Genomic DNA, 16558 nt, shown 5'->3' with positions numbered 1-16558 from the left:
TACAGGGGCCGGTCCCCTATGTCACTATATACAGGGGCTGCTCCCCTATGTCACTATATACAGGGGCCGGTCCCCTATGTCACTATATACAGGGGCTGGTCTTCTATGTCACTATATACAGGGGCAGGTCCCCTATGTCACTATATACAGGGGCCGGTCCTCTATGTCACTATATACAGGGGCCGGTCCCCTATGTCCCTATATACAGGGGCCGGTCCTCTATGTCACTATATACAGGGGCCGGTCCCCTATGTCACTATATACAGGGGGCCGGTCCCCTATGTCACTATATACAGGGGCCGGTCCCCTATGTCACTATATACAGGGCCCGGTCCCCTATGTCACTATATACAGGGGCCGGTCTTCTATGTCACTATATACAGGGGTCGGTCCCCTATGTCACTATATACAGGGGCCGTTCCTCTATGTCACTATATACAGGGGCCGGTCCCCTATGTCACTATATACAGGGGCCGGTCTTCTATGTCACTATATACAGGGGCCGGTCCCCTATGTCACTATATACAGGGGCCGTTCCTCTATGTCACTATATACAGGGGCCGGTCCCCTATGTCACTATATACAGGGGCCGGTCCCCTATGTCACTATATACAGGGGCCGTTCCTCTATGTCACTATATACAGGGGCCGGTCCCCTATGTCACTATATACAGGGGCCGGTCCCCTATGTCACTATATACAGGGGCCGTTCCTCTATGTCACTATATACAGGGGCCGGTCCCCTATGTCACTATATACAGGGGCCGGTCCCCTATGTCACTATATACAGGGGACGGTCCCCTATGTCACTATATACAGGGCCGGTCCCCTATGTCACTATATACAGGGGCCGGTCCCCTATGTCACTATATACAGGGGGCGGTCCTCTATGTCACTATATACAGGGGCCGGTCCCCTATGTCACTATATACAGGGGCCGGTCCCCTATGTCACTATATACAGGGGCCGGTCCTCTATGTCACTATATACAGGGGCCGTTCCTCTATGTCACTATATACAGGGGCCGGTCCCCTATGTCACTATATACAGGTACCGGTCCCCTATGTCACTATATACAGGGGCCGGTCCCCTATGTCACTATATACAGGTACCGGTCCCCTATGTCACTATATACAGGGGCCGGTCCTCTATGTCATTATATACAGGGGCTGCTCCCCTATGTCACTATATACAGGGGCCGGTCCTCTATGTCACTATATACAGGGGCCGTTCCTCTATGTCACTATATACAGGGGCTGGTCCCCTATGTCACTATATACAGGGGCCGGTCCTCTATGTCACTATATACAGGGGCTGCTCCCCTATGTCACTATATACAGGGGCCGGTCCCCTATGTCACTATATACAGGTACCGGTCCCCTATGCCACTATATACAGGGGCCGGTCCCCTATGTCACTATATACAGGTACCGGTCCCCTATGCCACTATATACAGGGGCCGGTCCCCTATGTCACTATATACAGGTACCGGTCCCCTATGTCACTATATACAGGGGCTGCTCCCCTATGTCACTATATACAGGGGCCGGTCCTCTATGTCACTATATACAGGGGCCGGTCCTCTATGTCACTATATACAGGGGCCGGTCCTCTATGTCACTATATACAGGGGCCGGTCCCCTATGTCACTATATACAGGGGCCGGTCCTATGTCACTATATACAGGGGCCGGTCCTCTATGTCACTATATACAGGGGCCGGTCCCCTATGTCACTATATACAGGGGCCGGTCCTATGTCACTATATACAGGGGCCGGTCCCCTATGTCACTATATACAGGGGCCGGTCCCCTATGTCACTATATACAGGGGCCGGTCCCCTATGTCACTATATACAGTGGCCGGTCCCCTATGTCACTATATACAGGGGCCGGTCCTCTATGTCACTATATACAGGGGCCGGTCCCCTATGTCACTATATACAGGGGACGGTCCCCTATGTCACTATATACAGGGGCCGGTCCCCTATGTCACTATATACAGGGGCCGGTCCCCTATGTCACTATATACAGGGGCCGGTCCCCTATGTCACTATATACAGGGGCCGGTCCCCTATGTCACTATATACAGGGGGCGGTCCTCTATGTCACTATATACAGGGGCCGGTCCTCTATGTCACTATATACAGGGGCCGGTCCCCTATGTCACTATATACAGGGGCCGGTCCTCTATGTCACTATATACAGGGGCCGTTCCTCTATGTCACTATATACAGGGGCCGGTCCCCTATGTCACTATATACAGGGGCTGGTCCCCTATGTCACTATATACAGGGGCCGGTCCCCTATGTCACTATATACAGGGGCCGGTCCCCTATGTCACTATATACAGGGGCCGGTCCCCTATGTCACTATATACAGGGGCAGGTCCCCTATGTCACTATATACAGGGGCCGGTCCCCTATGTCACTATATACAGGGCCGGTCCCCTATGTCACTATATACAGGGGCGGTCCCCTATGTCACTATATACAGGGGCCGGTCCTCTATGTCACTATATACAGGGGCCGGTCCCCTATGTCACTATATACAGGTACCGGTCCCCTATGTCACTATATACAGGGGCCGGTCCCCTATGTCACTATATACAGGGGCGGTCCCCTATGTCACTATATACAGGGGCCGGTCCTCTATGTCACTATATACAGGGGCCGGTCCCCTATGTCACTATATACAGGTACCGGTCCCCTATGTCACTATATACAGGGGCCGGTCCTCTATGTCACTATATACAGGGCCGGTCCCCTATGTCACTATATACAGGGGCGGTCCCCTATGTCACTATATACAGGGGCCGGTCCTCTATGTCACTATATACAGGGGCCGGTCCCCTATGTCACTATATACAGGGGCCGGTCCCCTATGTCACTATATACAGGGGCAGGTCCCCTATGTCACTATATACAGGGGCAGGTCCCCTATGTCACTATATACAGGGGCCGGTCCCCTATGTCACTATATACAGGGGCCGGTCCCCTATGTCACTATATACAGGGGCCGGTCCCCTATGTCACTATATACAGGGGCCGGTCCCCTATGTCACTATATACAGGGGCCGGTCCCCTATGTCACTATATACAGGGGCAGGTCCCCTATGTCACTATATACAGGGGCCGGTCCCCTATGTCACTATATACAGGGGCCGGTCCCCTATGTCACTATATACAGGGGCAGGTCCCCTATGTCACTATATACAGGGGCCGGTCCTCTATGTCACTATATACAGGGGCCGGTCCTCTATGTCACTATATACAGGGGCCGGTCCCCTATGTCACTATATACAGGGGCGGTCCCCTGTGTCACTATATACAGGGGCCGGTCCTCTATGTCACTATATACAGGGGCCGGTCCTCTATGTCACTATATACAGGGGCCGGTCCCCTATGTCACTATATACAGGGGACGGTCCCCTATGTCACTATATACAGGTACCGGTCCCCTATGCCACTATATACAGGGGACGGTCCCCTATGTCACTATATACAGGTACCGGTCCCCTATGCCACTATATACAGGGGCCTGTCCCCTATGTCACTATATACAGGTACCGGTCCCCTATGTCACTATATACAGGGGCCGGTCCCCTATGTCACTATATACAGGGGCCGGTCCCCTATGTCACTATATACAGGGGCAGGTCCCCTATGTCACTATATACAGGGGTCGGTCCCCTATGTCACTATATACAGGGGCGGTCCCCTATGTCACTATATACAGGGGCCGGTCCTCTATGTCACTATATACAGGGGCCGGTCCCCTATGTCACTATATACAGGTACCGGTCCCCTATGTCACTATATACAGGGGCCGGTCCTCTATGTCACTATATACAGGGCCGGTCCCCTATGTCACTATATACAGGGGCCGGTCCCCTATGTCACTATATACAGGGGCCGGTCCTCTATGTCACTATATACAGGGGCCGGTCCCCTATGTCACTATATACAGGGGTCGGTCCCCTATGTCACTATATACAGGGGCCGGTCCTCTATGTCACTATATACAGGGGCCGGTCCCCTATGTCACTATATACAGGGGCGGTCCCCTATGTCACTATATACAGGGGCCGGTCCTCTATGTCACTATATACAGGGGCCGGTCCCCTATGTCACTATATACAGGGGCCGGTCCCCTATGTCACTATATACAGGGGCAGGTCCCCTATGTCACTATATACAGGGGCAGGTCCCCTATGTCACTATATACAGGGGCCGGTCCCCTATGTCACTATATACAGGGGCCGGTCCCCTATGTCACTATATACAGGGGCCGGTCCCCTATGTCACTATATACAGGGGCCGGTCCCCTATGTCACTATATACAGGGGCCGGTCCCCTATGTCACTATATACAGGGGCAGGTCCCCTATGTCACTATATACAGGGGCCGGTCCCCTATGTCACTATATACAGGGGCCGGTCCCCTATGTCACTATATACAGGGGCAGGTCCCCTATGTCACTATATACAGGGGCCGGTCCTCTATGTCACTATATACAGGGGCCGGTCCTCTATGTCACTATATACAGGGGCCGGTCCCCTATGTCACTATATACAGGGGCGGTCCCCTGTGTCACTATATACAGGGGCCGGTCCTCTATGTCACTATATACAGGGGCCGGTCCTCTATGTCACTATATACAGGGGCCGGTCCCCTATGTCACTATATACAGGGGACGGTCCCCTATGTCACTATATACAGGTACCGGTCCCCTATGCCACTATATACAGGGGCCGGTCCCCTATGTCACTATATACAGGTACCGGTCCCCTATGTCACTATATACAGGGGCCGGTCCCCTATGTCACTATATACAGGGGCCGGTCCCCTATGTCACTATATACAGGGGCAGGTCCCCCTATGTCACTATATACAGGGGCCGGTCCCCTATGTCACTATATACAGGGGCCGGTCCCCTATGTCACTATATACAGGGGCAGGTCCCCTATGTCACTATATACAGGGGTCGGTCCCCTATGTCACTATATACAGGGGCCGGTCCTCTATGTCACTATATACAGGGGCCGGTCCCCTATGTCACTATATACAGGGGCGGTCCCCTATGTCACTATATACAGGGGCCGGTCCCTCTATGTCACTATATACAGGGGCCGGTCCCCTATGTCACTATATACAGGGGCCGGTCCCCTATGTCACTATATACAGGGGCAGGTCCCCTATGTCACTATATACAGGGGCAGGTCCCCTATGTCACTATATACAGGGGCCGGTCCCCTATGTCACTATATACAGGGGGCGAACTCCTTGTGAAAATACTAAAGTATAAAAAACTGCACCTCCCACTGTTTTCAAACTGAGCAGATTCCACATCGCTGCGTGCGTAAAGATCTTTTGTAATTTAGTCCGAAAAGTTAAACAACAAATAAAAACAAATCAAATCTTCCTAAAGTGCTGCCCCTGCCCAGAGCTGAGGCCACAGGTCCCGCCCCTGCCCAGAGCTGAGGCCACAGGTCCCGCCCCTGCCCAGAGCTGAGGCCACAGGTCCCGCCCCTGCCCAGAGCTGAGGCCACAGGTCCCGTCCCTGCCCAGAGCTGAGGCCACAGGTCCCGCCTCTGCCCAGAGCTGAGGCCACAGGTCCCGCCCCTGCCCAGAGCTGAGGCCACAGGTCCCGCCTCTGCCCAGAGCTGAGGCCACAGGTCCCGCCCCTGCCCAGAGCTGAGGCCACAGGTCCCGCCCCTGCCCAGAGCTGAGGCCACAGGTCCCGCCCCTGCCCAGAGCTGAGGCCACAGGTCCCGCCCCTGCCCAGAGCTGAGGCCACAGGTCCCGCCCCTGCCCAGAGCTGAGGCCACAGGTCCCGCCCCTCCCAGAGCTGAGGCCACAGGTCCCGCCCCGCCCCTGCCCAGAGCTGAGGCCACAGGTCCCGCCCCTCCCAGAGCTGAGGCCACAGGTCCCGCCCCGCCCCTGCCCAGAGCTGAGGCCACAGGTCCCGTCCCTGCCCAGAGCTGAGGCCACAGGTCCCGCCCCTGCCCAGAGCTGAGGCCACAGGTCCCGCCCCTGCCCAGAGCTGAGGCCACAGGTCCCGCCCCTGCCCAGAGCTGAGGCCACAGGTCCCGCCCCGCCCCTGCCCAGAGCTGAGGCCACAGGTCCCGCCCCTGCCCAGAGCTGAGGCCGCAGGTCCCGCCCCTGCCCTGAGCTGAGCTCGCAGGCCCCGCCCCGCTGCTCCACGCGGCACAAGGTGACTCCTGTACTATAGAGAATGGCTCCAGCACACGCAGCGCCCTCAACACCATAGAGTTGAGGCGTGGTGAGCAGAGCGCCTCCGGACGTCCGGGTTCTTTCCTGTCACCATGGTGATGGCCGCGCATGCGCTCTCCGCTGCCCGGCTGCTCTGGCGGAGGCGGAAGTCGCTGTTGTCAGACTGTGGACTCCTCGCCGGCTGCCGGCGCCTCCTGTATCGTCATGGCCAGACCCCGGAGCACGGGAGCCGCCAGCACGGCGGAGCGGAGAGCAGACAGCGGCCGAGACGACGAGAAACTCATCCAAGGTGAGGGGAGCGCAGCCTGCTGGGTATAATCACCGGCCGTGACGTCACAGCTGTCTCATAATCACATCCCCTACTGATGACGAGAATGGACGTGATTGGCCGTCAGTGACGTCACAGGTGTGATGTAATAATGGGGCCTCGGGGTCTGCGGGGTGTTCATCCTCCTGCTCCCCGGGTCTGGAGGGGTTAACACGACTCTGGCAGCTCCGTGTCGTGGACCGCCCTCACTGTGCGCACTACAACCCCCAGGAGGTGATGGGACCGCAGCCTGTCATGGTGCGGAGTACAGACCGCCCCCATTGTGCGCACTACAACCCCCAGGAGGTGATGGGACCACAGCCTGTCATGGTGCGGAGTACAGACCGCCCCCATTGTGCGCACTACAACCCCCAGGAGGTGATGGGACCGCAGCCTGTCATGGTGCGGAGTACAGACCGCCCCCATTGTGCGCACTACAACCCCCAGGAGGTGATGGGACCGCAGCCTGTCATGGTGCGGAGTACAGACCGCCCCCACTGTGCGCACTACAACCCCCAGGAGGTGATGGGACCGCAGCCTGTCATGGTGCGGAGTACAGACCGCCCCCACTGTGCGCACTACAACCCCCAGCAGGTGATGGGACCGCAGCCTGTCATGGTGCGGAGTACAGACCGCCCCCATTGTGCGCACTACAACCCCCAGGAGGTGATGGGACCGCAGCCTGTCATGGTGCGGAGTACAGACCGCCCCCACTGTGCGCACTACAACCCCCAGCAGATGATGGGACCGCAGCCTGTCATGGTGCAGAGTAGAGACCGCCCCCACTGTGCGCACTACAACCCCCAGCAGGTGATGGGACCGCAGCCTGTCATGGTGCAGAGTACAGACCGCCCCCACTGTGCGCACTACAACTCCCAGCAGGTGATGGGACCGCAGCCTGTCATGGTGCGGAGTACAGACCGCCCCCCACTGTGCGCACTACAACCCCCAGGAGGTGATGGGACCGCAGCCTGTCATGGTGCAGAGTACAGACCGCCCCCACTGTGCGCACTACAACTCCCAGCAGGTGATGGGACCGCAGCCTGTCATGGTGCAGAGTACAGACCGCCCCCACTGTGCGCACTACAACTCCCAGCAGGTGATGGGACCGCAGCCTGTCATGGTGCAGAGTACAGACCGCCCCCACTGTGCGCACTACAACTCCCAGCAGGTGATGGGACCGCAGCCTGTCATGGTGCGGAGTACAGACCGCCCCCACTGTGCGCACTACAACCCCCAGCAGGTGATGGGACCGCAGCCTGTCATGGTGCAGAGTAGAGACCGCCCCCACTGTGCGCACTACAACTCCCAGCAGGTGATGGGACCGCAGCCTGTCATGGTGCAGAGTAGAGACCGCCCCCACTGTGCGCACTACAACTCCCAGCAGGTGATGGGACCGCAGTCCGGCTGTTGTCTCGTTGTTCCTGCTGAACTGGTAATAACTGGGATCCAATTATATGTGAGAATCGAAGGAGGCGCCGGGTGCGGGAGACGCAGCCCAGATACACCCCGCAGAGCCCGGCAGGAGCGCCCCCCCCCCCCACAGAGCCCGGCAGGAGCGCCCCCCCCCCACAGAGCCCGGCAGGAGCGTCCCCCGCCCCCCCCCCCGCAGAGCCCGGCAGGAGCAGACCCCAAACCTTCATACAGGAATGACTCTGTGTGATGCGGAGAAGTGTTAGTACGGATTGTCCTAGGAGTATATATATATATACTGTATGTACATGTGTACGTTTGTGTACAGGTCACCAGACACGACCAACTCCCCTCCCCCCATCACCACTGACTCGTAATCAGCTCAAGGGTCAGATCTGGTCATAGGGCCGTAAATAAGAGAGTTGCCTGCTGGATACAGTCTATTGCTCTCTGTTATCAGCCAGTGCAGTGCTCTGAGCTCCGGCCCTCCTCTTGTGTAAGACGCGGTTTCATTGTGTCCGGGTTTCACAACATTTCACGTTCTGCAGCGACGACGTCTCCGGACGCTTCCTCCTCTGCCTCCGGGGACAGCGCTGCACTTTGTGCTTCAGGTCTTCGCGGTATTCAGGATCTTTGCTTCCTGTCAGTGAATTGATACTTTCCTGACCCAGAGCTGAGGGTTTGTTACAATTGTATCCAGTGTGGACGACTGTCTGTGATACATTGTAACTATCGAGGTTTCAGCTGATCAGCGCCAGCACATTATGGTGACCCCCCCCCCCTGCGGATCACATGAAAGCCAGATCCTATGTGTGACTACAGCACCAGTGACAGAAGACTCCTGAGGGGGCTCCGCTGCTGGGGGCTCCGCTGCTGGGAATCCAGGGTTTGCAGAGGTTGTGGGGGCTCAGCTGCCAGGGTTGTGGTGGAGCCTGTGGTTGTGGGGGGCTGTTGCTGGGGTTGTGGGGAGCTGGAGTTGTGGATGGAGGGCTTCTGTGGGGGTTTTGAGGGGTTGCTGCGGGGGGTTGTGGAGGGCTTCTGCGGGGGTTTTGAGGGGTTGCTGCGGGGGGTTGTGGAGGGCTTCTGCGGGGGTTTTGAGGGGTTGCTGCGGGGGGTTGTGGAGGGCTTCTGCGGGGGTTTTGAGGGGTTGCTGCGGGGGGGTTGTGGAGGGCTTCTGCGTGGGTTTTGAGGGGTTGCTGCGGGGGGTTGTGGAGGGCTGCTGCGGGGGGCTGCTGTGGGGGTTTTGAGGGGCTGCTGCAGGGGTTGTGGGGAAGCCAGGGGTTGTGGGGGCTACTGTGGGGGGCTGCTGTGGAGGGTTGCTGTGCGGGTTGTGGGGGGCTGCTGCAGGGGGATTGTGGGGGGCTGCTGTGGGGGGCTGCTGCAGGGGCTTGTGGGGGGCTGCTGCAGGGGCTTGTGGGGGGCTGCTGCGGGGGGAGTTGTGGGGGGCTGCTGCGGGGGGTGTTGTGGGGGGGCTGCTGTGTGGGTTGTGGAAGGTTGCTGTGTGGGTTGTGGGGGGCTGCTGCGGGGGTTGTGGGGGGCTTCTGCGGGGGGGTTGTAGGGGGCTGCTGCGAGGGTTGTGGGGGGCTTCTGCGGAGGTTGGGGGGTGACTGACGGTTTCCTCTGTTGCAGGGAAGGCGCGCTCAGAAGGAGGCTCGGCCCGCACGTCGCTCCTCATCCTCGTCTCCATCTTCCTCTCGGCCGCCTTCGTCATGTTCCTGGTGTATCGGCATTTCCCGCAGCTGAGCGAGTGAGTGTCGGCGGCTCGGGGGGAGCGAGGACGATGGCCGCCGCATCCTCTAATGCTAAACAATAAGTACATTCTGATTTCCAGGGAAGAAAGTGAGAAGCTCAGGATCCCCCGGGACATGGAGGACGCCAAAGCGCTGGGGAAGGTGCTCTCCAAATACAAGGACACCTTCTACGTGGAGGTGCTGGTGGCGTACTTCACCACCTACATCTTGTATCCTTCACAAGCCGCGCCCTCCCCCGCGCCCCTCCCCCGCGCCCGGCTGACCACCTCTGGCTTCATTACTGTGGCTGCTGTTCTATAGTCGCCTTCTCCTCTGCTTTGCAGCAGTGTTGTGCTTTACTGTAGTGCGCGCTCCTCACATATAAGGCAGCGGCCTCAGCGGTGCGTGATCACATGACTTCTCCTTAATGGCGGTGCAGTCTGCAGACCTTCGCCATCCCCGGCTCCATATTCCTGAGCATCCTCTCCGGGTTCCTCTACCCCTTCCCCCTCGCCCTGTTCCTTGTGTGTTTGGTGAGTATTGTTCTATGGGGGAGGGGATCTGTACAGATCAATAACCTGCCTGTAGCTGGTGAATATATAATTGGGGGTCCTCCGATCTCGGGGGTCTTGTCTCCTCTCTTGGACTGAAGCAAATATCTCGCGTGCGGTTCTGCCCCTATTAATATCAATAGGACCAGAACCATTAGTCCCATCAACATTGAATGGAGGGGCAGAGCCCATGTGTGTTTGCATCAGTGGGACCACCATTAATAATGCTGCAGGTCACCCCCTCAAATTCATAGTCACTGCTCCTGTCTTATACACCGATCAACTCCACAGCTGCACTCACTATTCTGCTGTCATATTGTCTTATCCTCCAGTCACCTCCAGAGCTGCACTCACTGTTCTGCTGTCATATTGTGTCTTCTCCTCCAGTCACCTCCAGAGCTGCACTCACTATTCTGCTGTCATATTGTGTCTTATCCTCCAGTCACCTCCAGAGCTGCACTCCTTATTCTGCTGTCACATTGTGTCTTATTCTCCAGTCACCTCCAGAGCTGCACTCCTTTTTCTGCTGTCACATTGTGTCTTATCCTCCAGTCACCTCCAGAGCTGCACTCACTATTTGTCTTATCTCTGCTCTTCTGTTTGCTGTCTCGGCCTCTTCCTTCGTGTCCTTGCTGAGGATGATGGGGATTCGTGGACACGTGACTGCTCCCCGCGCAGCAGACACGTGTTGCATGTGATAAGGGGTGCACTTACTTAACCTCTTCTCTCCTGTTTCCAGTGCTCCGGGCTGGGGGCCTCGTTCTGCTATTTGCTGTCGTACCTCGTTGGGCGGCCGGTGGTTTACAAGTATCTGACTGAGAAGGCGGTGAAATGGTCGCAGCAGGTAAACGTCAGAATTAGAACCCAGCGCTGGTCTGTCCCTATTCACTGACAGCAAGCAGATCTGCTGACCATTCAGAAGTAATGATATGCAGCCCCTCCCCCCGCGGCCTACGCTGCCCCTCCTCCCGCCGCTGCCTGCGCTGCCCCTCCTCCCGCTGCTGCCTGCGCTGCCCCTTTTTCCGCCGTTGCCTGCGCTGCCCCTCCTCCCGCCGCTGCCTGCGCTGCCCCTCCTCCCGCCGCTGCCTGCGCTGCCCCTCCTCCCTGCGCTGCCCCTCCCCCCGCCGCTGCCTGCGCTGCCCCTCCCCCCGCTGCCTGCGCTGCCCCTCCCCCCGCCGCTGCCTGCTCTGCCCCTCCCCCCGCTGCCTGCGCTGCCCCTCCTCCCGCTGCCTGCGCTGCCCCTCCTCCCGCTGCCTGCGCTGCCCCTCCTCCCCCCGCTGCCTGCGCTGCTCCTGCTTATAATCCTCCCCCGGCTCGGTGGTGATCGTCTCTCCTCTTTCTGGCTCCAGGTTGAGCGGCACCGGGATCATCTCATCAATTACATCATCTTCCTGCGGATAACGCCGTTCCTGCCAAACTGGTTCATCAACATCACCGCCCCCGTCATCAACGTCCCCCTCAAAGTGTTCTTCCTGGGAACGTTTCTAGGTGAGAACTACGTCTACAGCACCCCCCAGTGGTGAGGAAGATTGTGTCCCCTCTGATCATCGCGATACAGGATACATGTGTGCACAGTGACTGCACCAGCAGAATAGTGAGTGCAGCTCTGGAGTATAATACAGGGGGTAACTCCGGATCAGTAATGTAATGTATGTACACAGTGACTGCACCAGCAGAATAGTGAGTGCAGCTCTGGAATATAATACAGGAGGTAACTCAGGATCAGTAATGTAATGTATGTATACAGTGACTGCACCAGCAGAATAGTGAGTGCAGCTCTGGAATATAATACAGGAGGTAACTCAGGATCAGTAATGTATGTACACAGTGACTGCACCAGCAGAATAGTGAGTGCAGCTCTGGAGTATAATACAGGAGGTAACTCAGGATCAGTAATGTATGTACAGTGACTGCACCAGCAGAATAGTGAGTGCAGCTCTGCAGTATAATACAGGAGGTAACTCAGGATCAGTAATGTAATGTATGTACACAGTCACTGCACCAGCAGAATAGTGAGTGCAGCTCTGGAGTATAATACAGGAGGTAACTCAGGATCAGTAATGTAATGTATGTACACAGTGACTGCAACAGCAGAATAGTGAGTGCAGCTCTGGAGTATAATACAGGAGGTAACTCAGGATCAGTAATGTATGTACACAGTGACTGCACCAGCAGAATAGTGAGTGCAGCTCTGGAATATAATACAGGAGGTAACTCAGGATCAGTAATGTAATGTATGTATACAGTGACTGCACCAGCAGAATAGTGAGTGCAGCTCTGGAGTATAATACAGGAGGTAACTCAGGATCAGTAATGTATGTACAGTGACTGCACCAGCAGAATAGTGAGTGCAGCTCTGCAGTATAATACAGGAGGTAACTCAGGATCAGTAATGTATGTACACAGTCACTGCACCAGCAGAATAGTGAGTGCAGCTCTGGAGTATAATACAGGAGGTAACTCAGGATCAGTAATGTAATGTATGTACACAGTGACTGCAACAGCAGAATAGTGAGTGCAGCTCTGGAGTATAATACAGGAGGTAACTCAGGATCAGTAATGTAATGTATGTATACAGTGACTGCACCAGCAGAATAGTGAGTGCAGCTCTGGAGTATAATACAGGAGGTAACTCAGGATCAGTAATGTAATGTATGTACACGGTGACTGCACCAGCAGAATAGTGAGTGCAGCTCTGGAATATAATACAGGAGGTAACTCAGGATCAGTAATGTAATGTATATACACAGTGACTGCATCAGCAGAATAGTGAGTGCAGCTCTGGAGTATAATACAGGAGGTAACTCAGGATCAGTAATGTAATGTATGTACACAGTGACTGCACCAGCAGAATAGTGAGTGCAGCTCTGGAGTATAATCCAGGCGGTGACTCTGGGTTGGCTGTATCCGCTGTATCTGACGTCCTGTAATATTGTGCTTCCTCTTTATGTTGCAGGAGTGGCGCCGCCATCATTTGTGGCTATTAAGGCGGGCACGACGCTGTACCAGCTGACCACGGCGGGGGAGGCGGTGTCCTGGAACTCTGTCATCGTCCTCATGGTTCTCGCCGTCGTCTCCATTTTACCGGCCATTTTCCAAAACAAACTGAAGAAGAAATTTGAGTGATTGATGAGCGGATTCTGCGGCTGCTTCTCAGGACGCTCCCGGGGGGGGGCGCGGGGGGGGGGGGGGGACATTATTTAATTTTATGGATTTAAAGACTTCTGCACTTTCTAGTAAATGAACTATGGAAATTCCTCTCTCCGGCGCCCCCCGATGTCTGAGGTGTAAAGTGGGGATCCTGCCGGAGCCGGGGGAGGGGAGGGAGTCGATGTCAATGATTTATTTTTTATTTTAATGCAGTTTTTGTTGATATTTGATTATTTATTCGTCCTCGGCCGTCACCTGGAGGGTCCTGCATCCTGCGCCATCACCCCCCCCATCCTTCTCCGCACCTGGAGGGTCCTGCATCCTGCGCCATCACCCCCCCATCCTTCTCCGCACCTGGAGGGTCCTGCATCCTGCGCCATCACCCCCCCCATCCTTCTCCGCACCTGGAGGGTCCTGCATCCTGCGCCATCACCCCCCCCATCCTTCTCCGCACCTGGAGGGTCCTGCATCCTGCGCCATCACCCCCCCATCCTTCTCCGCACCTGGAGGGTCCTGCATCCTGCGCCATCACCCCCCCATCCTTCTCCACACCTGGAGGGTCCTGCATCCTGCGTCATAGTCACCCCCTCATCCTTCTCCACACCTGGAGGGTCCTGCATCCTGCGCCATAGCCATCCCCCCCATCCTTCTCCACACCTGGGGGGGTCCTGCATCCTGCGCCATAGTTACCCCCCTCATCCTTCTCCGCACCTGGAGGGTCCTGCGCCATAGTCACCCCCTCATCCTTCTCCGCACCTGGAGGGTCCTGCATCCTGCACCATAGCCATCCCCCCCCATCCTCCACACCTGGAGGGTCCTGCATTCTGTGCCATAGTCACCCCCTCATCCTTCTCCACACCTGGAGGGTCTTGCATCCTGCGCCATAGTCACCCCCTCATCCTTCTCCGCACCTGGAGGGTCCTGCCTCCTGCACCATAGCCATCCCCCCCCCCATCCTTTTCCACACCTGGAGGGTCCTGCATCCTGCACCATAGTCACCCCCTCATCCTTCTCCGCACCTGGAGGGTCCTGCATCCTGCACCATAGCCGTCCCCCCCCCCCATCCTTCTCCGCACCTGGAGAGTCCTGCATCCTGCGCCATAGCCATCCCCCCCCATCCTTCTCCGCACCTGGAGGGTCCTGCATCCTGCACCATAGCCGTCCCCCCCCATCCTTCTCCGCACCTGGAGGGTCCTGCATCCTGTGCCATAGTCACCCCCCCATCCTTCTCCACACCTGGAGGGTCCTGCATCCTGCACCATAGCCGTCCCCCCCATCCTTCTCCGCACCTGGAGGGTCCTGCATCCTGCGCCATAGCCATCCCCCCCCCATCCTTCTCCGCACCTGGAGGGTCCTGCATCCTGCGCCATAGCCGTCCCCCCATCCTTCTCCGCACCTGGAGGGTCCTGCATCCTGCGCCATAGCCATCCCCCCCCCCATCCTTCTCCACCTGGAGGGTCCTGCATCCTGCGCCATAGCCGTCCCCCCCATCCTTCTCCGCACCTGGAGGGTCCTGCCTCCTGCGCCATAGCCATCCCCCCCCCATCCTTCTCCACACCTGGAGGGTCCTGCATCTTGCGCCATAGTCACCCCCTCATCCTTCTCCTTCTCCACACCTGGAGGGTCCTGCATCCTGCGCCATAGTCACCCCCTCATCCTTCTCCGCACCTGGAGGGTCCTGCATCCTGCGCCATCACCCCCCCCCATCCTTCTCCACACCTGGAGGGTCCTGCATCCTGCGCCATAGTCACCCCCCTCATCCTTCTCCGCACCTCGAGGGTCCTGCATCCTGCGCCATCCTTCCCTTCCATCCTTCTCCGCACCTGGAGGGTCCTGCATCCTGCGCCAGTCACCCCCTCATCCTTCTCCGCACCTGGAGGGTCCTGCATCCTGCGCCATAGCCATCCCCCCCCATCCTTCTCCGCATCTGGAGGGTCCTGCGCCATAGCCATCCCCCCTATCCTTCTCGTTCTCCACACCTGGAGGGTCCTGGATCTTGCGCTGCAGCTGTCCCCCCCCCCCCCCATCCTTCTCCGCACCGCAGGCTCACGTCCTGTATATATTGATGGCTGTAGTGTTGGTGTCGGCCATCAGCCTGGGACGGGGCAGGCGCAGCGGAGACTGATTGTCAGCTCTGCAGCCTCTTTGTGCTGTAATGGAGCAGACGCTTATGTTCCTGCAATGGGCACATGTACAGTGGCACGGTGACCTGGAGGGGGGGCAGGTGCCAAAATCTGAAGTGTCCTAACGGCAACAAGAGTCTATAGGGTGTCCTTGCCCCCCCCATCTGTCACCTCCCGCCGTCTCTGCCCCATATTGATGCTTTGCGAGTGGCGCCCTCTAGAGTCGTTTTGCGATCGGATCGGTGAGGTCTGCAGTCAAGGTCCTTCTCCTCCTTCTCCCCGTGTGTGTGAGCGGCTGCGGGACGCCGGATCCTCCTCCTCCCCGTGTGTGTGAGCGGCTGTGGGACCCCGGATCCTCCTCCTCGTGTGTGTGAGCGGCTGCGGGACCCCAAATCCTCCTCCCCGTGTGTGTGAGCGGCTGCGGGACCCCGGATCCTCCTCCTCCCCGTGTGTGTGAGCGGCTGCGGGACCCCGGATCCTCCTCCTCCCCGTGTGTGTGAGCGGCTGCGGGACCCCGGATCCTCCTCCTCCCCGTGTGTGTGAGCGGCTTGGGGACCCCGGATCCTCCTCCTCCCCGTATGTGTGAGCGGCTGCGGGACCCCGGATCCTCCTCCTCCTCCCCGTGTGTGTGAGCGGCTGCGGGACCCCGGATCCTCCTCCTCCCCGTGTGTGTGAGCGGCTGCGGGACCCCGGATCTTCCATATTTTATGGTTCTCATCAGTGTTCTCCTCACGTCTCCTCCTCATTTATCCTCTTGTTTTCTTTTGATTCTCTGTTTCTGTGACTGATAAATCCTATAAACGTCTTCACTTTGCACTTTTTCGTGCACACGTGTTCCTTGTGCGCGGCGGCCGCACCCGTCCATCTCACCGCCCGGAGTCAGTGGAGGAGCCGGCCGCAACCGTCCATCTCACCGCCCGGAGTCAGTGGAGGAGCCGGCCGCACCTGTCCATCTCACCGCCCGGAGTCAGTGGAGGAGCCGGCCGCACCCATCCATCTCGCCGCCCGGAGTCAGTGGAGGAGCCGGCCCGCAACCGTCCATCTCACCGCC

At 57.6% G+C, this 16558-nt stretch overlaps 1 protein-coding gene across 2 annotated transcripts; it reads left to right on the top strand.

Moving 5' to 3' along the window:
• The first annotated feature begins 6331 nt into the window (after window positions 1-6331).
• On the top strand, window positions 6332-13609 carry TMEM41B (transmembrane protein 41B). 2 transcript variants are annotated; one of them, XM_075326404.1, is made up of 7 exons: window positions 6334-6522; window positions 9583-9700; window positions 9785-9913; window positions 10123-10216; window positions 10974-11078; window positions 11584-11722; window positions 13191-13609. In XM_075326404.1, the coding sequence occupies exons 1-7, from the start codon at window positions 6342-6344 to the stop codon at window positions 13358-13360; spliced, it is 936 nt and encodes a 311-aa protein (XP_075182519.1). In that variant the 5' UTR covers window positions 6334-6341; the 3' UTR covers window positions 13361-13609. The 2 variants fall into 2 exon arrangements, with proteins under 2 accessions (XP_075182520.1, XP_075182519.1); XM_075326405.1 differs by lacking the exon at window positions 10123-10216 and having other exon boundaries at window positions 6332-6522; window positions 9785-9881.
• Window positions 13610-16558: the final 2949 nt, after the last annotated feature.

This window comes from Anomaloglossus baeobatrachus, chromosome 10 (assembly GCF_048569485.1).
Source record: "Anomaloglossus baeobatrachus isolate aAnoBae1 chromosome 10, aAnoBae1.hap1, whole genome shotgun sequence".
NCBI classification, from domain to species: Eukaryota; Metazoa; Chordata; class Amphibia; order Anura; family Aromobatidae; genus Anomaloglossus; species Anomaloglossus baeobatrachus.
Note: the sequence above shows the minus strand (reverse complement) of the source record. Positions and strands in the feature narration are given on the sequence as shown.

Coding starts and splice junctions, on each gene's coding strand:
- TMEM41B (XM_075326404.1), top strand. CDS start 6,342: ATGCGCTCTCCGCTGCCCGGCTGCTCTGGCGGAGGCGGAAGTCGCTGT. Junction 10,217..10,973: donor CCCTGTTCCTTGTGTGTTTG/GTGAGTATTGTT, acceptor TCCTGTTTCCAG/TGCTCCGGGCTGGGGGCCTC. Junction 11,723..13,190: donor CTTCCTGGGAACGTTTCTAG/GTGAGAACTACG, acceptor TTTATGTTGCAG/GAGTGGCGCCGCCATCATTT.